The sequence below is a fragment of the Primulina tabacum genome, chromosome 11, assembly GCF_025594145.1.
Source record: "Primulina tabacum isolate GXHZ01 chromosome 11, ASM2559414v2, whole genome shotgun sequence".
Taxonomy (NCBI): domain Eukaryota; kingdom Viridiplantae; phylum Streptophyta; class Magnoliopsida; order Lamiales; family Gesneriaceae; genus Primulina; species Primulina tabacum.
In genome coordinates this window covers 3,937,144-3,958,504 of record NC_134560.1, presented here as the reverse complement: position 1 = coordinate 3,958,504, position 21,361 = coordinate 3,937,144, and the positions used below count along the sequence as shown (strand labels likewise).

Here is a 21,361-nt window from a genome sequence, read left to right as displayed (position 1 = left end):
CACGAAGTTTGTCAAGTATAGTTTACCTAATTAATTAAGTTTGCAAGCTACTTGTTAACCTAAGATTTTCCTATTGCACACTTAAAAGAGTAGGTATCTTGTGATACGGTCTCACGAATCTTTATCTGTGAGACGGGTCAGCCCTACCGATATTCATAATAAAAAGTAATACTCTCAATATAAAAAGTAATATTTTTTCATAGATGACTCAAATAAAAGATCCGTCTAACAAGATACGACAAGTAAGACCGTCTCACACAAGTTTTTTGCTCACATAAAAAAGCAATTGCGGGTCCATCTACATAATAATAGTTTATTCAATTGCTGCCAGAACTCTCTCCTTCCCTATATTTGTTTTCCTTGTTTTCATTTTTATTTTTTGCAAATTAGTTTGCTTTTGGGGGTTCAAATGTAATTTTATGTTTCTTAAAGGGCCCTCGACTGCACTTCTCACCCACTCACATTGAAACTTGATAAAGATTTCTTGATATATCTCTTTTCTCTTTTTTGCATTATTATTAATTTTTTAGTTCTTTATAAGTGTCAACTCAAATTCTATGCTCTTTTATCAAATCATATTTTTTTTAAAGTGGATTTACATCTTAATGCCAAGTATTCCCAACTTATCATTCGAAAATAAGGGTAAACTGCAAATATGTATTTGTATATTTTTCTATATAACAAAATTTCAACAAGAAAAAACAAACGCACGCACACAAAGAAACAAATATACAAGATCAAATTAAAACATTGAAAATTTGAGATTAATAATAATAATTTGTTTTCAAGACATATGTGTGTGTGTGTGTAGACATTATTTCAAAATAAAATAGAGCAGGGTCGCGTGAAAAAACAAATAAAAAATTTGGTGAAAATAAAATATCCTCGGAACGTATAAGTATATATAATTGCTTAATTAATGCTACTTAGCACATGAGATACATACATACGATGTAATCTTTGCTCAATTCCTACACCATTATAGCTATATAAATAAATTTAATAAAAATCGGGCGCATAATTTTGTTTAGGTACTAACAAATTAAATGTTCTATTCCACTCTATGTAGTCATAAAGTTAAATTTAGAATCTAGTCGTTTATTGTTGAGTTATGCTTAGGGGTTGTATATCGTACCGTACCCAAATAAACTGCATAACGTACCGTGTCGAAACTTTCTGCATTTTTTCGGTATGTATAACTAACATACCGATTATACCAATATTTTGCGATATATCGAGATTTCGATATGATATCGGTATATATTATTTTATACTGAAAAAACCTTATATTTTTTTAAATTTTATAAATTTATCATTTAAAAATAATATATATTGTTTCGAAATTTCGATATCTCAGTATATATCAAATATTTTCAAATTCTATACTGCTATCATGCCAAAAATTTCGGTATCATTACCATATTATACCGAAATATTTGGTATACCGAAAATTTCGATACCATAACATCGTTATATTGAAAATTTCAGTATTTTTTCCCCTAGTTGTGTTGTACATTTGCATGCTTCAATTTATTATTATAATTTTTGTTATAAATAATATTTATAAATTTCTAAATATCTTATAAATCGAACCAATAACAAGCTCTACATTTACCAGACCTTACCTCTAATAACACATTAACACACCCACATTTAATTTACTAGCCTTAAGTAATTAATAAACTCTAGGTATTTAGTAGATATGTAAATCACTTTACGCGATATAATAATTCTTATACATTAAAGAAAAATAAGATCTGATAAACATTAACTATATTCCATAGAATTTCACCTCTACTCAAATCATACATGTTTGTGCAAGCTAGGGTCTATATATAGTGGAATAGGGCTCTTGTGATATATTCTCACGAATCTTTATCTGTGAGACGAGTCCTACTGTTATTCACATTAAAAAGTATTACTATTAGCATAAAAAGTAATACATTTTCATTGATGACCCAAATAAGAGATTCGACTCACAAAATACGATCTGTGAGACCGTTTCACACAAGTTTTTATCTATATACTGATATTTTAATCGAAAAATAATCGAATTTTATATGTAGTTACTTTAAAATGGAATTTATTTCGATCTTCGCCCAAAAATGAAAATAAAGTATTTTATTGACTCTGATAAAGTAGGTGATGGAGCACAATTAACCAAATCATTCGATTCAATTAACTATATATATATTGTGTGTGTGTATGTGTGAGACTAAAGAATATCTACACACACAGTCAAAAGCTCGAAATTCCTTTTCCTTTAACGCACGCTTTAATTAGATGAAAAAGAAAAGCATGAAAGGAGTCGTGCTTTAGCTTTCGAGCATTTTTTTGCATCCCATTTTACCCTTTCCTTGACCTATTTCCGCCAACAGTACATGGCCTGTTAAATGATGAATTTTATTTATTAATCAATAATTATCGTCTCCAACATATTTAATATTTCAAAATTAAATATCAAGTTTTCTTTAAAAAAATATTAAAAACAAAATTTATTGAGGGTACAACAAGAATCATTTTTCTTTACAATCGTATCTACCGTGAGTTGAAAGCGTTCTTAGTTCAGTTCGATAGAACGTGGATCTCCAAAACCCGATGTCATAGGTTCAAATCCTACAGAGCATGATTTCATTCTTGTTAGGTCTAATTACAAAGAAAAAACTTCACTAACTTGAAGAGCATGACCTCATGTAGATTAAAGAAAAGACAAAATCAATAAATAAAAAAAAAGATATTAATTAATCAAATATCCAACTCGATTCTAAGACTAGAGATTCCTATTTTCTTTTCATTTTAGGTTCTATATTTTGTCTTTCGATTTATACACTCTTTGTGACGATGATATCCATGACCGCTCCAATACAAAGTGAAAATCTTTATTTGTTGTATGAAAGAGAGAGGGGGGGTGGCTGTATTATATGAATGACTGTGTGTGAATGTAATCTTACAAGGAAAAGGATGCATCTGACGGAGGATGCAGGGTTTCTGACAGTTTTGAATTTAAGATTTATGTAACGTCGTTAGATCCAATGTCCACTGAATATTATTCTGCAAAATCATGCAACTTATGACTCTGCAACACAAAATGTTGACATGTCCCTATCTTCCAGACAACTTGCAATTTCTTTTATTTATTTATTATTATACCCAGCTAGCCATCACACCCACGATACACACCTACATAACATATACATATACATATATATATATATTTCCGAGGATTGTATAATGCATGTTAGATAAATATAAAGATGAATAAGAATAATTATATATTTATGAGTGAAGAAAGGTTAAGGCGGCTTAGCAATGAGTGATCGTCGGTCTATTACTTTTTAGAATACTTGACTAATACCCATGAGATTCGTAATACGAAATGTGACCAACACCTAATTTAGTAATTTGGAGCTTTAATGTATGACCATAGAAAACTTAGAGGTATAGTTTATATATAGCCTTTACTATTTTTTCATTACGGTATGTTTAGAGCAATAATTTTAATTACAACATATATCAAATTTACATGATTGGAAATACGGTTCACTTTTTTTTAACTTTTTTTTTTTAATTTATATCACAAAAGTATCTCCCTTGTCATGGCTTGCCTGACATATGGCATGCAATATAATATAATAAAATGTAAAATATTTTTTTATTTAATTAAAATTATTTCTTCCTCCACCTAGAATTATTTGGTCATTAGTGAAAGATACAACAATTGTTAAATAAATATGTACCCTGGCACGTCGGATGGCTTGAACTTTAAATGAGTGTGTCGTTTATGATACGATTTTACAGATTTTTATCAGTGATATAGGTTGATTTGATCTATAATTATAATGAAAACAAAACTTTTTGAAACAAAAAAAAATGATATTTTTTGGTAAATTTGAGTCAGATCAGATATTTATCTAATAAAATTTATTTGTGACATGGTTTCATACGAGTTTATGTCAACTAGATATATGTCCCGAAAAACTCAAAATAAGTGTGTGATATAATTATGATGCTTGTACATTCACACGCCTTCAAAATGGTACAACTCGCGTGCTTGAGAAAGCAATAGAAGGACGCAAACGCCAATCAATCAATGTGGTCCTTCCATACGCATCCTTTAATTTACTTCTTTTTTATTCGATTTTGATTTTGGTCAATCATTATTAGCTTATAATTAAAGTGGATTCCACAAAGTGCAGCATGAAAATTACTGGTAAAAAAGAGATAATATATCATTTGTTTCTCAAACAAAAACGTTCAATTTTAAATATATATTTTTAAAAATTTAAAAATTATGTTTAATATAAGATAATAGAAGACTTCTCCGGTCACAATTATTATAATTGTTATTATTATTATTGGGGCAAATTGCAAATTTTCTCATTTTTTTTTCAATGTTAGTATTTTATGTTGTCAGAATTGGATTTAATCGCGTTATTTGGTCATCTTTAATTGAGAGCACTGATGTCGCACTACACATAGGAGTATCACGTCAGCTTCGGATCTCATTTTGTTTCATACAAAATATGAATCTATTACTTTGTATATCTTTGGAAATTAGCACGTTTGAGATGAACTTTGGATTAAAAGGTTATTGATATGTATATTAACGTATAAAATGCATATAAAGATTTAGAATCATTTTTAAATTATTGGGCCATAATTGATCTATAGGCCGTTCAATTTTGTTTTTCAATTTACACTGACATCCATTTTTTTCGAGAATTTTGATTTGTTTATAGTAAACAATAGATCAAATTTTAAATTTACATATTATTTATTTACATATTAACAACACAAAGTAAATGAATTTCAAATTAACAATATTATTATATGAACTTGAAATTCATTATAATTAGCGCGAAATATTAAGTAGTAAAGTTATAGTCTTATTTTTCTAAGCAACAAAAAATATTTGAATACATTTAAATTCATCAATCAAGCACAACTTTATATTATTTAACAGAGAGATTTGTATTGAAGAACTTGGTTTATTTTCTAAATAAATATACATTTATCATAATCAGCAAATAGTAATGATAAATTAAATCAAGATTTATCTACTATAAAATTCAGCAAATAGTTTATTTTAATTCCAAATGGAATATACTAGATCAGGGAAGAACATTTGGACTAGCTTGGAAGAATTCTGAATAATGCGTAAATTACATTTTTTTAGGCGTTTGGGTACTCTATAATTGCTAAAAACAAGAAAGCTGGTAGGGGAAGTGACAAATGCATAAATAAAAATCTATGCTTAATAAGAATTGAAATGGCCATGGGACGTTAATATTTTTGAGTAGGTCTCTTTTGAGATGATGTCATGAATCTTTATTTGTGAGAGTAGTCAACTCTACTGATATTCACAATAAAAAATAATACTCTTAGCATAAAAAGTTATATTTTTTCATGGATGATCCAAATAAGAGACTCGTTTAACAAAATACGACTCGTGAGACAATATCACACAAGTTTTTGCCTTTATTTTTTGCGAACTTCAATTGTTTTTTAAAATCGTAGCTTGAGATTATATTTTGGTTTATGCTTGTGAGATTAACCTTTTGCAATTATTTTTGGTGAAATATATATTTACGAATCATAGATTCTGCCAACAATAGTGCAAAGTTAGACTCATTTTTTAATCACAAAAACTCATGTGTGATATATATTTTATTTGGATCACTGATGAAAAATATTATTTTTTTATTATAAATATGGACAAAATTGACTCGTCTTACAATTAAAAGGTTATTGACATCTTCTCACAGAGAGACATAATTTTTTTAATTGTTGTCTCTCACATCAAAGTTATGTTCGTTTGCGCCCAAACATTTTGAGCAAGTAACTTTAAGTAAGACATAATCTATCTAATTTTCAAGAAAAAAAAAATTTGTCGAAATTGGGAATTAGCTTTTCATCGCATTAATTCCCATTTGCAATCAAAACTCAGAAGTCAACAAAATCACGTAATATGCATTAATTGATTTGATGTAATCTACCAAATTATGTATAATCTTCATTAAAATTCATTATTCCCCATTCAACGTGGTTTTTATATAAATATGTTCCCTCATGCTTAGAATTTCACCAACTTCAATACTTCCTTTAAATTTGCTTCGACTGCAAATGATGAAAACGACTAATTGGACCACAATTAAAGTGTTTGCAACATTCTTCGTGTTGTTTTGCGCACTTCCCATGTACTTGTCCTCTCGTGTCCTATTGAACATAGAACTCACGGATAACCAACAACTTCTTCGTAAACTTGGGATCGATTTCTCCAATTTCAAAATAATGAATGGAGTTGAAAGGTTCTTGAGAGAAGCACCCTTCGTACCCGATCCTCATCGTCACTACTCGGAGCCGATCCCTCCCCCCCGGAGTCGTGAGCCGATTCCACCACCCCGCAGTGATGAGCCGATTCCTCCCCCCCGGAGTGGTGAGCCGATTCCACCCCGACCGTCGCTTCTAATGTAACGCTCATTGGTACATGCGCGGGAGATCGTAAATAGTATAATGTCCCCACTCTTTCCAATGTCCCAAATTGTTCGATAAACGTTGGTTTAAATAAATTTTGGAGTTGATTGTTAGTAAATCATTATTTTCAAATAAACGAATATAATACTTTTTTTAGTAAAAAATCAGAATATAATATTACTTTATAAATATAAATAAAATAAAATAGCCCAAACAATTTGCGAAGATTTGCCGGAGCTCGCTTCGGTAGAGAGCAATGCTGTCCACAGCGGCTCAAAAATTCAATCCACCCCCTCAAATTCTTCCCTGCGTTTCCTCTTCCACTCCCATCGGATATAGTCAATAGTGGATACAAATTTTTTAATTTCAATGGTATTTTATCGATTAAAATATATAAAAATATTATATTTATTTATCTATCTATCTATATTATTTTATGATTATATATTAAAAAATACAATTCAATAAATAAATCAAATATACAAAAAAAAAAATTAATATATTGCTCAATATACAATAAAATAAAAAATATATTGGATCTGTCACCGAAGCTCCGAGGTACTATTTGCGGAGGACCGGAATCATGCCATTCTCCATTTTTCCAACTTGTGTGATCCAACCACTTAAAGTTTATGCTCTTAGACATTTTTGATAAGTTTCGTGATTTTTCGAGTTCTACTTTAACTTAAATCTAAATAAAAATAAAATTATCATTTTTAGATTTTTATCATTATATTTTAGTTACGTTTATGATATATTTATTGAATTATAATTTTAATAATATATACTATAATAATTTTTATTGGAGAAATATGTAAATTATGAATCATAGATTTTGTGGACAAAAAGTGCAAAGTTGAATTCATAGTCATATTAGAGCATATCTCTTGTGAGAGGGTCTCACGAATCTTTATCTGTGAGACAGGTCAACCCTACCGATATTCACAATAAAAATTAATACTCTTAACATAAAAAATAATATTTTTCCATGGATAACCCAAATAAGATATCCGTATCACAAAAGACGACACGTTAAACCGTCTCACACAAATTTTTGTCGTCATATTATGTGATTTTGTTTTGAATTTGGAACTAGATTAGCTGCACAGTCATATTATCTGAATTGGGTTCTTTGACCATAACATGGGATTTATGTATCTTTAAATAAATTAAGAATAACTGTAACTCAAATTCAAATTACACCAACATTTGTTCGATAAAAATTGTCGAAATGGAAAGCTTATTCAACGAATCAAAAACAAAAAAAAAAAAAAGTCAACAGATTAATTCTTTTAAATTCCTATAATCTTCATTGAAACTCAGTATTCCTTAATAAACATGGTTTTCATATAAATTAAACCGAAGTCGACACTTCCTTTTGTCTCGGAAAATGGCTATTTGGACCAAAATCAACGTGTTTGCAACATTCTTCCTGTTGTTTTGCGCACTTCCCATGAATTTATCCTCTCGAGTCCTATTGCACAAGGAACCCATGGACAGCCAACAACTTCTTCGTAAACTTGGATTCGATTTCTCGAATGTTAAAGCAAATATCTCACATAAGAATGGAGTTGAAAGGTTCTTGAGAGAAGCACCCGCCGGACCCGATCCTCATCATCACGACTCGGAACCAGCTCCGCCTCGCCGTCGCTTCTAATGTAATGGCCATTGATTCGTGCCTGGAAAATCATAAATATTAACATGTCTCCGTTCGTTGGTTTAAAGAAATCTTGGATTTGATTGTTAGTAAATCGAATTGGTCGATTATAAATTAATCTACATATTTTTGAAATTGAAGTGATGAATTTCAAATACATCCGGTTATTCGATATGCATCGATCAAATATCTGTTACAAATCTAATATATGAATGAACTCTATAGACCGATCCATAAACAAATAGTTAGATAATATATGCTTTTGTTTGGGATGGTTATAAGATATTTATGAAAATATGTTTTCAGGATATAAATTAAAATTCATAATTACTACTTGATTTTATTTTGAATAATAATAAAATAATAGACATTACCTCGTATATCATTAAATAATATATCGTATCCATTAATCTATACTTCTATACTATCTTATTAAGTTTGAGACACCTAGAGTAACTAACTTTGGTGTCATGGTCTGTTTTAATAATTATATATATTAATAAAATGTTAAAATTGTAATGCAAGTTATATGTAGTTCAGCGGATAGAATCATTGTTTTTTGGGGTTTAGGTTATATGTTCAATTCTTATTGAGTTCATTTTTTTATTCTTTTATTTTTTAATTTATATATTAAAATTACAGTGTAGTCCCTCATTATTTTTTATAATTATATTTTGATCCTCATTTAAATATAAGTCAAATGAATAATAAAAATACTAATTTTTAGAAACTACGCGAGCTACATTAAATCTAATCAATTAGTTAAATGTATTTGAAGAGTGATACAAATTAAATTAAATCTTGATTATTTCAAAAATAATAAAAGGAATAACAATAAAGACAAAACAAATTATTTTTATTTCCAAGTAAAACTAATATAATAATTTTTGAATAAAAAATCGGATATAATAAAAATAAAATAGCCCAAACAATTAGCAAAGATCCGCCGGAGCTCGCTTCGGCCGAGAGCAATGCTGTCCATGGTGGCTCCAAAATTCAATTCACCACTCAAATTCATCCGCGCCTTCTCCTCTTCCACTTCCACCGAATACCCACCACTACACGGCCACCCTCAGTGGTCCGGCCTCCACCACTGGCGGCGCAGCCCACTCAACGATCACCGGTATTGGGGGCCCAATGGTCCAATTCAAGAACCCCATGAAACTGAAATTGCCACTCATTCTTTTCCCTCTCTCAATTCATGCGCTTCGTTAGCGGAAATGGGCGGGGTGGTTCTTTCCACTGCTGACCCCCTTATAAAAGCTAAGCTTTCTCATTTGGCTTTTGCGAAATGGAGAGAAAAGGGTCTTCCCGTGGGAGTTTCTGATGCACCCCTCGCGCCTGCTCGCCCTACAAAACCACTGCTGGTAGTTATTTTGTTCCATTTGTTATTTTTTGTTGTAATAAATACTTCATGTTTTAAAAATTTTGCCTTTTTTCCCTGGCTATTTTGTTGTTAAACCCTTTAACCACATTTAAGCTTGCCCTGATGTACATAAATTATTTAAACAGGACGGTTTCAAATCGTATTTTACTCCCAAGCAGTCCAGAGTTTCTGTTATAATTCGTAACAATCATCCTTTTGCTTTATTTATCTTGTTTCGTGTTTTTTATGCTAATGTTGATTTGGTCAGTGCTTATGCCAAATGATTGGTAATATTGAACTGTGACTGACTGATTGGAGTGTTTGGTTTGTATATGTTGGCACTCTCAACGTCTTTGGTTCAGGTTTCCCCTAAAGAAATTCCTCCCCCCAAGAGCTCGGGTTTGCCTCTTAATGCGTATATGCTTCACAATCTTGCTCACGTGGAGCTAAATGCAATTGATTTGGCATGGGATACTGTTGTTCGATTTTCTCCATTCATGGAGCTTCTTGGAGAAGGGTTCTTTGCTGATTTTGCTCATGTGGCTGATGACGAGAGCCGACATTTCACATGGTGTTCACAGAGACTGGAAGAACTTGGATTCAGGTAGTGATATATCAAACTCGGGAAATAAGGACTGGCTATTTTGCTAAACGTTGATTATATGTTCCTTTTCTGAGTAGCTATGGTGACATGCCTGCTCATAGCTTTCTATGGAGGGAGTGTGAGAAATCATCCGGGGATGTTACTGCACGGCTTGCAGTGATTCCATTGGTTCAGGTGCTCTCTTAGTTCCTCAACAGAATCATTATAACTGTAAATAATAACACCGAAACAATAACATTGATTTGCTTGATCACATGATAAATCTTTTGCCTGTTTTAATTTCATGGAGTAGTTTGCTAGTTCCTCTGAGTCAGTCAAGCTTCAAACGCTTAAAAGAACTAACTTTTACAGCTGACTTTTTATGTTGTTTGTAGTCGATACTTTTGAAAACAGTGAAGCAAATATTCCATATCTTTGTTTACTTAGAAACGACTGTTTTTGTCTCCATTGTAGGAGGCTAGAGGACTGGATGCTGGGCCTCGACTTGTCAAAAAGCTGATAGGCTTCGGAGATCACAGGACCTCAGATATTGTTGCAAAGATAGCTGATGAAGAAATTGCACATGTAGCAGTTGGTGTTTATTGGTTCGTTTCAGTCTGCCAAAGAATGTGCCGCACCCCTTGCACTACTTTCAAAGGTCCGAGTCTGTTCTCTCTAAATACTATTTATTCTGGACTTTCTGTGGTACACCTCACCCGGTGAGTCGTAATAGTCATTGTAGGTTTTATATGGGTCTTTCAAGATTCATCCGTAATCAAAAGACAGTCAATTGCACTCACCACTTTTTTGTTGGAAAATAAGAGATGTTGAGGGCATTCTCTCTAACTTTCTCTTGATCATCTAACAGACATTCTGGATGAATATAACGTGGAGCTAAAAGGGCCTTTCAACTATTCAGCTCGTGAGGAAGCCGGTATTCCACAGGAATGGTAAGGATTAGTACACTTGGATGAACTATATCTATGAGTTGGGAAAATATCTCTGGGCTCTTCAAGTACCGTTGAATTCAAAAATGCGTCAGACTAACAATGTTACTGTGTTTTCTAGGTATGATCCATCATCCACCACAACCAAAGTGGAGGAAAACAGCAAACTTTCTGAAGTATGCCATTCTTAATAGTTATGTCAAACTATGTTTGTTTACCGGAAGAAACGAGCTTTCGAGGGTCTTTTTCAAAATTTGGCTGGAATGTGATTCCGTAATGAAATATTATTGCAGGTGTACAACAGGCTTTCTTGCATAATTTCTATGGAACAAAGAAATTCAAGTTTGGACAGAGAGATATAAACAATGATTGTGATGGATTGGACTCTGAAATTGCAAGAATGGATGTCATTCTTGATGGCATACTGTTTTTATCTGTCGGGCGTTACAAAATGGAATGATATGCTCTTGGTCCCTCAAGTTTAAGCGATAACAATGCTAGTGGCTCATCTCCCCGTTATCAGAAACACCTTTGGTCCCCCATGGTTTCGTTAATGTCGAAACCAACTGTATCTGGGCTTTTAGTGTAGACGTGGGTGAGATTGCTTAATTCTGGTGATTATATTTAGAGTCTGTAATGATACGTATTTCAAATAATCTAAATCAAGTTGTTTTATAATCATCATCATTCAATCCTTATGTGACATTAACGGTAATTCAGAGCAACAAAATCAAATTATACGACTCTTCTAAAAGAGAACCATTCGAGATTTTTAGTCTGTGTTCTGAAAGATTTTTTTGCGAGAATACAATTTACGTGTATATATTTTAAACTACCAGTATTCAATTTATATTCAGAGCCAGGGACAACCCCCAAGCTGACACGAAATAAGGTTTGGATAATAATTGTGATGTATTACACTGACGAGTAAGTCTCTTCTGTGAGACCGGTCAATTTTATCAATATTCATAATAAAAAGTAATATTTTTAGTATAAAAGTAATATTTTTTCATAGATGGTCCAAATAATAGATCCGTCTCACAAAATACGATATCGTTTCACACAAATTTTTGTCTATAATGAGCTGTTATAATATACAGCTTATGTCGATCGGAACTCACGCATCTTCTGCTGAATTTTTATCATTATTATAATAAGTTTTTTAGTTCGAGGTAAAATTATAAAAATATAATTGGATTTAAAAATAATAATATGTAAACTTGGGAAATCAGATTATATATAAATATATTGTTAATGAGATGGTATTTTTATACAGTGTTTGTAATAATTTATTTTATTAATAACAGATTACGTACGGAGATGAATGTTATCTAGAGATGAGTATGATGAAATCTTCGGTGTTGCTTGCTTAATTTATAAGCCATTGAACGTGGCTTTTAATTGTCGCTCCTACTCGGAAGACAAATGACCAAAAACGAGAACAAAACCCAATTATATAAGCCACCTCAGTTTCACCGGGGGATTTCAAGAAATAATAACGAGAACCCAGGAAGGAATTTGAAGTTCAGTTGTTCTGTCTTCAGAAGATCGTATTATGTGTTGCGATGGGGATTGCAGGCCTTTGGGCTTCCTATTGGGTCTTCCATTTGCGTTTCTTTCCCTACTCGTCTCCCTCGTCGGTATACTCGTCTGGATTGTCGGGTGAAGTCCCTTGGCTTCTTTTTAAATTTTTTGATGATCACTGTATCATGCTCTGTTTTTGTTTTGTAATTCCAAATATATTTATTGATGCGGGAATTGTTGTGTTGATCGTGGAAATAGGTTGACATTGAGCTGCATATGCCCGTGTTGCTTGTGCGTGACGGTGCTGGTGGAGTTGGCGCTGGAGCTCATCAAAGCTCCCATTCATGTGATGGAGTGGTTTACTTCTAAAATCCCTTGCTGATATTTTTTTCGTTTTTTCCTTGTATCGGGATAGTTCTTATTATTAATTTCTTGTTTATTTTGTTGAATTTTTTAGCCGACCATCTGTTTGTTTCCTTCTTGAATTACTGCAACTAGCCCCAGTGCTACTCGATTACCTACATGTATTTTTTCCTCCTTCAAATGGTATAATTGTCGCTCTTTTCTGTCGAAGTTAAATCTTTGTTGAGAGAGAGAGAGATGACAATCCGTAAGCAGTGTCCACGATAATCATCATCTCACGATAATTGTGAGAAAATCATGGATTCTTAATTATTCTTTGTAACTAAGACTTGAAATATTTCTTGATAAACTGAAGAACCGAACTTTGGACGCTATGCTTTCTTTATACACACAAAATTATTCCCTGTTCAGCACTAACTATTTTACAGCAATACAAAAGCATCCGAAAGGGGGACTTCCGAGATATGAACATGATCTAAATCCCTTCTCCAGCTCCACGATATACTTCACCTTCTCTATCCTTGGACCCACAATCCTTCTGTTCCAGAACTTGAATTGGGTACTGCCCAACAAGTAGGTCCTTAATTGTCTGCCTAATTTCCATTAAAGTTTCGCCAATGGCCCGAAAGCCGCCGCTGCCGCTCCCCGGCCTTGGCATTTGTTCATCTTCAGCTCCCCGATGACATGACTTTTCTGTGGGCGCTTCCCTTTCCTCCCTCGTTTCAAATGTTGCTCCCATCTCTCTCTGTGTGAAACCAAACGTCAATTAAGCATACACATAAATAAATAAATAAATAGATGAGAATAATAATAAACTCAAATGCATCAAGTGAGCATAGAGAAACTGGTTTACCTTCTCATGCGAGGCTTTCTTTTCTTCCAAACCTTTCTGGGCATCTACTTTCTTCCTTCCCGTAGTATCTGCCGCTTTTTGTCAGCAGTCCAAATACCCCAAGGACTGACACGTGTCCCAATGACTGCAGTATGGGTTTCCATGTTCCTATCCTGATGGCTGATTTCATGGGGTACCATTAAAGGTTAAATATTTATTTTATCATTCCAACTTTTTTAATTAGTTAGATTATATTAGAATATGTTTTTATAGTATAGGATTGTCTTGTGGTAGTTCGTTTGTGGAATAAGGTTGTTTTCGTTATTTTAATTTAAAAAGTTGTGGTGAAGCCTAATAGTTTTGTGTGGAGTATGCCTGTGATTTCTATACAGATCGAATGACAAGAAACATCGCTGCTAAAACTTTACAACGGTATGGATGACTCGATTTCGTAGATCTTGTTGGAAAGCCAACTATTCATTCCATGTGACTCAGGCAATGCCAAATCAATTCATAGATTATTACAACACAAACGCATGAAGAATGAAATCCCTATGATAAAATTAATTTTCACTTACCAAGTAATTCAATCATATATATTCAAGTGAAGAGGGCAGTGTAGAGCAGCAGATTCCAGGTATCCGGCAATCCAGGGAGGCACCAGTGGCTGCAATCCAAGCCATTATGCAGCCCGTAGTAAACGGGGTGTGCATCTTTTCGATACTGCGACAATAGTGTGATATCGAGTAAATATACAGGTTTCTTGATTCGGCTCAGCACTTTGTTCAATACTACTGAAGCCATCGGGGTTCCTGCTGGATATTTTACTCCGAAAAATGGTTGTGTTTCCCCTACACACGTCTTCGATGGCTCGTTCCAATCCTTTCCCCTGAGAATTTTCGATTTACATTGCATTATATACGCGATGAGGCTTCACTCAATCATCATACATGACGTTAAGAGAGGAATGCTTACACATAATGCATGGGGGAAATTCCTTGGAAGAAGACTTTAGTTTTGGAAGGATCAATGTTTTTGTTGACCCATCTTGCCCAAGTTGTCATCCCTTTATAATACGCAATCAAACGGTTCATATCTTTGAACAATTTCCCTCCCTCTTCCATATAATCCCATCTGCAATATTCAAGACCAAACTATATATATCAAAGAAATTATGCCTTTATACAACAAATTCATCATTAATCAGGAAAACATTCAAACAATCATTGTTACTTCACACGGAACAAATGTTTTTTTATTTGATCATTATATTAACAAATTACAGTTTTAGTCGTATATATTTCAATTTTTGTTAAATTTTGCATGGAGATCTTACGGCTTAGAACTTCCGGTGTGAGTCCACCAATGCCAGGAGTTGAAAATCAACACGTCCATACCTCTCCATGCATCGCCATTTTTAATTGAATCAAGCTTCAGAACTCGACCCGCTTGTTGGCTCTCCAAGTCTGCTAGGTATTGAGTCCGATGAAGTAGCAAATTTACCCCATAATCCTGTATAAAAATTTAAATCTAGTCAGTCCATATTATGTTAATTAAGATTTTTTTTAGGTGCTTCTGACATTGCAAGCAAGTGTAGGTCTTTTGTAAGACGGTCTCACGAATCTTTATATGTGAAACGGATCAACCCTACCGATATTCACAATAAAAATTAATACTCTTAACATAAAAAGTAATATTTTTTATGGATTGCCTAAATAAGAGATTTGTCTCACAAAATACAACTGTAAGACCGTCTCACACAAGTTTTTGCCTACAAGCAAATAACACTTGTATAAATTCCGATCAAGAAAAGTGGCACTTTAGTTTAATTTCTCCATCGAACACCCAAAATTAAGCAAGAGGAAACATTAAACAAAGCGGGGTATGAACCATTAGACGACTTTGCTTGTATACCACCAGAGCTCGATCAACATCCCATGGTCAAATTTATTCTAATTTGGACCAAACCCCACTCCACGTACCCGTCCCTAGCTACATGGGTCGGCTTTCCCGTTCCTACATCCTAACCACGGGTAGGGAGATATATATCTATATCTATATATACACGAGAATTAAACCCAAGTGTTTCATGACAAAAAATGTGTCAACCATTATTGGACTTGATGTAGCCACCACCCCAATTCTTGCCTGTCTTCTCATTAAAAAAAAATAATAATAATTGATTGAACCCTAAAGTATTATATATTTAGTAAGATATTTACATTACGTGACTTTGATATCTTTGATATTCCAATAATACTGACTAAGGTCGATTTCATAATTAATGATTTTGAATCAATTATCAATCTAAAGTCAAAATTGGCGTCTAAAATCAAACTCTATCAACTATCTATGTTATATATAAACATTTAATCATATGATAAATTAAGATGATAAATATATAATTTTGATATGTAGTATATTCATATTGAAAATTTATGTAAGCATCTTTGACGTGACATTTATTTATTAGATGTACAACTTTGATATGATGAATATGTAAATAACATTTCAGCGATGCTCACATATATATTCAGATGAACATGCAATATATAAAAACTGGATAATTATATTGCTTGAATTACGAAAGTGTGCAATTTGTCTCATCTGAGGAATTATGCCACACCAGGAGTATAGGTGACAAAAAATTCTCAGTGTAAGAAATTTTAAAATTTTAAATGCGGGTCTGACCTTTTCATATAAAACTAAATTACCACACACTTTTTAGTGACTTATTTAATGTAAAATTAATGTCGTTGAGAAAAAAAAAACTAGAAATTTTATATTGTAGTTACTGAAATGATTATTATATCACACAATAAAGGCACACACCCGACATTAATTTGGCAGTAATCCAATTCTTTTTCCTCTTGTTAGGGGTGAGTACGGTACGATATACTGTACTGAACTACGGTATCATATACCGTACCGAAAACATCGGTATGGAATTTTTTCATACCGATACCGATACCGGAAATTCGGTATACCGCACATTCGGTATACCAAATTTTCGGTATGAAAAAAGTTCATACCGTTACCGTACCGACACCGAAAATTTTGTCGGTATATCGAAAAAATTGTCGGTATACCGAAAACATGTTTTCGGTACACCGACAATTTTTTCGGTATACCTAACTTAAATTTTTAAAAATAATAATAATAATAAATTATTTTCGGTATTTCGGTATAGAAAAAAATATTCCGTACCGATACCGATACCGAAAATTTCGGTACGGTATGATACGGTATGATACCGTACCGAATTTTCGGTATACCGATTTTTTCGATAAGTTCGGTATTTTTTTCGGTACGGTTTTTCTGTATTTCGGTATTTTTTCCCACCCCTACCTCTGGTACTACCTCCGGACAAAAGTAATAATGTTATATATACAACTAGACTTACATATATGAATATATATTGTTTTTGAAATTACAAATTTATCTTAAATGTATTTTAATTTCAAAATTATATTTGCGATACTTTTGTAATCTCAAAAGCAAATCGTGTGTGTAACTCTCATTGTATATATAACATTTCTATCAATAAATTCAGACTCGATTTCAAAATTAATCATGATTCTTCACCTAATGATGGGTATTTTTTGTGTTAGATTATAATTATGTTTCTTACATGTTATGATACCATGATTGAAGGACTCAAAAGCAACAAAATATTCATAATACAAACCGGTAACTTTACCTTGTTATAAAACCATCTCCAAAGCTGTACCAAAATAGTGTTTTTCTAAAGTTGCACCAAAATGGTGTGGTGCAGCCAAAATCCTTCCAACTACGCGAAATTTGGCGTAGAGGTTTTTATTTTTTTTATTTTTTTAAATGTTTTTTATTTGTATTTACTATAAATATTAGTATTAAAAAATATAAATATTATTTAAATAATAATATAATATTTATTTTATATTTTAATAATTAGATATTTAATAATATAAATTTAAAAATAATAATTGTTGATTTTTAAAATTTTATTTATTTATGTTAATTATTAATAATAAAAGAGTATTTTGATTTAATGATTTATAATTAATATACTTTTAATACAATGTAAAAAATTAATATAACAATACAATTCATAAATAAATTGAAAAAGATAATTGAAATACAAGTACAACTTAAAACACATAATTCAAATACAAATATAAAAGAAGTAATCGAATATATTAAATAATAAAACACATATTATTATTTAAATTTATTAATAATAAAACATTAGTCATAATTAAAATATATTAAATAAAATATAATAATTAATATATGTAAAATAAAAAGAATATTTTGAGAATATTTTGTTGAGCGTAAGATTTGAAGTAAATGAGTTGGAGATAAATGTTGTATTTGGTGCAGAAATCGCATTATTTTACTTTAAAATTTGCACCAAAATAGATTTGTGGTTGAAGATGACACAAGGGGAAAAAGAAAACACATGCATGCACTATGCAAAAGCCAATTCATTATTTTTTCTTTTTGGATAAATTTGATTTAAAGGTATCTCGACTTTAAGTGGAGCAGTGGATAACAGAACCTCCAAAATGAAGATAAACGTTCTCTAAAGTAACAAAGAATAATCAAAAGAGGATAGAAAAGGATCTTTCATTTTTGGAAACACGATTTTATATATTTTCCATTGATTCATAACGATTCTTCTACATCCTGGTTTGTGATGTCCAGTTAGTTTCGGAATAATTCGAACCCTTTTTTATTTTATTTTATTTTAATGGAAGTTTTTACAATAACAGGGATCGACCTCACGTCTCTCCCAAACTTCAACCTGGCCTGGTTTTCTATGCTCACGAAGCTAAAGTCTTGTTTAAAGCGAACAGAGTTTCCCGAATGTTTATTTTCTGTGCTGAAGTTTTTTGATTGTTGGAATAAGTTATGAAATCATGATTCAATCAATGCAATGAATCTATACAAGTTGTGAGATGAGTCTATGTTACACCGAAAGTTCTACTCTCGATGTGTTTGTGATCGGCTCACATTTTTCATTTTCAAGTGATGGATCGACCGATTATCTTATACAAAGCAAAAACCAGAAAATCTATTCTCGGTGTAACATAGATTTGTCGGTAAATATTAAAAAGTTAGCATCAGAATCAAAATTTACCAGAAAAGTGAGCTGAGCTAGGCCTTCTCTTTTGAAGAGTGATGTCCTAGCACTAGGTACCGATGAATGAATCATGCAACTCAATGACTGCCACATATTGAAGCTCAGTGAATCCCCAACAAACATGATCTTCTTCCCCCTCCATTTCTCCAAGAAATTCACCCCATTAAAACTGAAATTCATTCAACTCATTTATTTAGCACAATTCAAGAATATGGAAAATAAAATTAGAAGGACAGAGCAAAAGTTACACAATAAACACTCTTTTTATATACTGTTCAAGAAAGATAAAACAGACTGCGATTAAAATTATTCATGAAATTCGTAATGTTCTGTAATGTTGCAACAGCCTGCTGTTCTGGTTAACTTTTGCCCAGTTACCCGTTCAAGTCTCTTCCTTTGATCAAATATTGGATCACATCTGTGATTATGGCGCGGGGAACGGAGAGAGAGTACTGGTATTATAGCTAGTTACGTACCCCGGTAAGTTGCAGGAGAAAGGCTGCCATCTATATTTCAGGTACTCGCGATCAGGTCTCTTGTACTTGAGGCAGTTGAATTCGTCGTCTATAAATAGGACAAGTCGAGAAGTCATAGAGAGGATAGGTGGCATCGTAAACCCATTTTCCCTGGAAAATGTTGCACCCTCCGGCCAGCTTTCTGCCGACCCCGGCGGAGGTGGTGGTGTTGAGGTATTCCTCCGCCTTCGTCTCATGTGAAAACAAGAAAGCTGCTACAAACAGGGCTCTTAATAGAAACAAAACCATGTCGAATCATAAATTTGAAGTTGTGGCTTCAAATTTGAACTAGGGAATTCTAATTGTGAATTTTTTAATATATTATTATTTATTTAATTAAATAAATTAAATCAATAAATTTTTTGATGGATTCTTTTATAATTTATTGTTTATCTTAAATGTCTTTGGATATTAATGCATATTAAATTTATTAATTTACCTATAAATTTTTTTTATTGCTAACTATATATTTTGTCATCAATTTTCTTGCGACTACTTGAATCGACTATTCTAGTGTTGAGGTGATGAATAATAAGCTATTTTGTTTCATCAACGATGTTGCAAGCGAGGAACTATATATATCATAGTACCATAAACTTTTAAAATAAATAACTTCCTCTATCATAGATAAAATAATACTTCAACCATATGAAAATATGGTCATTTTGATTAGATAATAAATAATAAATGAATTTCATATAAATATTAAATAGTGACATGTTTGGCATTTCCAATATCGATGAGGTTTGATCAGTGTAGGGACTACAACTTTGGAAACTTATGTAAATATTTAGAGTGAGTCTAACGTGAGACCGTATCACGGATCATAATTTGTAAGACGGGTCAACCCTACCCATATTTACAATAAAAAGTAATACTCTTAGTATTAAAAGTAATATTTTTTCATGGGTGACCCAAATAAGATGTCTGTCTCACAAATAAGACCCGTGAGACCGTCTCATACAAGTTTTTGGCAAAGATTTATGCATTGATGCTATTGTAAACACGAGGTTTTTCCATGTTCGAAGAAAAACAATAAAAATTCAAGATTTCTCAAAAAAAAAAAAAGAAGAAGAAGAATTTCTAAAATATCCACTCCACTTCCTCACCTACCTCTCAGCAGACAAGGCGTATTTTGCCCCCTTTTAAGTATTTTTTTATCAAAAAAAAAAAAAAACCAGAGGAAAAAAAAATACACATGAAAATAAAACAGGTGCCTATTTTTCTCGTACGGTTTGTTTTAATTATTTTTTATGCCTTTTAAAATATATTTGGGATAAAAAAAAGTTAGAAATATACTTCTATCAGATTGTGTAATGAATAAATTTTGTAGTCAATTAAAATATTATTGTTATTTTAAAAATATTATTTTTTATTACGAATATAGATTTGATCGACCAGTTTCGCATAACCTAATTCACGCCTAATTATTTAGGTCATGCATCCTATTGCCAAAGAATAACATTAAAGCCGAAATTTCCACGAGGTATATACATATTTTTGTCCCTATTTAAATTAAATATTGCCAAATCTTCCAAGGATTTTGATTTAAGACCTCATATTGCATATGAATAATTTAATTAATTTTCTTGATTAAGATATAAATAATTCAATATTGCGTGCTGCGGGTGAAATTTCTTTGAGTGAGGAGCATATAATATTTCACTTTAATAAAATAATTGTAAATTGGAATTATACTTTTGTCACCTCATACATGTCAATATTAATAATAATAATAGTAGTAATAAACCCTAGAAGAAATTGGTTACTCCCCACACTGCAAATTGGTAATAGATTTCCACGGTTAATTGCATTCGAGATTTCTTCTCCATTATTTAGTTTGGACTTTTCTTCGAGAAATGACACGAATTATTAAGTATATATTAAATTTCTTTCTCAGTTTTTCTATAAAAATTGATGATTTGTTTTCCATCTATAATTTATATTATATAGTATTAGAAGAAAAAATGCACAA

The 21,361-nt window shown here is 32.0% G+C and overlaps 3 protein-coding genes across 3 annotated transcripts; 2 read left to right on the top strand and 1 right to left on the bottom strand.

Annotated features, from left to right (window-relative positions):
• The first annotated feature begins 9,040 nt into the window (after positions 1 to 9,040).
• Positions 9,041 to 11,732, top strand: LOC142519189 (uncharacterized). The gene is made up of 7 exons (XM_075622126.1): positions 9,041 to 9,498; positions 9,860 to 10,101; positions 10,179 to 10,275; positions 10,555 to 10,738; positions 10,949 to 11,030; positions 11,149 to 11,203; positions 11,321 to 11,732. The coding sequence occupies exons 1-7, from the start codon at positions 9,103 to 9,105 to the stop codon at positions 11,387 to 11,389; spliced, it is 1,125 nt and encodes a 374-aa protein (XP_075478241.1). The 5' UTR covers positions 9,041 to 9,102; the 3' UTR covers positions 11,390 to 11,732.
• Positions 11,733 to 12,359: 627 nt separating this feature from the next.
• On the top strand, positions 12,360 to 13,007 carry LOC142518824 (signaling peptide TAXIMIN 1). The gene is made up of 2 exons (XM_075621643.1): positions 12,360 to 12,689; positions 12,810 to 13,007. The coding sequence occupies exons 1-2, from the start codon at positions 12,583 to 12,585 to the stop codon at positions 12,931 to 12,933; spliced, it is 231 nt and encodes a 76-aa protein (XP_075477758.1). The 5' UTR covers positions 12,360 to 12,582; the 3' UTR covers positions 12,934 to 13,007.
• A 1,156-nt stretch (positions 13,008 to 14,163) lies between these two features.
• On the bottom strand, positions 14,164 to 19,671 carry LOC142518823 (protein trichome birefringence-like 39). Its single transcript, XM_075621642.1, is given in 6 exon segments — positions 14,164 to 14,635; positions 14,722 to 14,880; positions 15,083 to 15,258; positions 18,869 to 19,040; positions 19,348 to 19,442; positions 19,444 to 19,671. Coding segments are annotated over 6 exon segments (1,083 nt in total). The 5' UTR covers positions 19,636 to 19,671; the 3' UTR covers positions 14,164 to 14,346.
• Between the last annotated feature and the right edge of the window lie 1,690 nt (positions 19,672 to 21,361).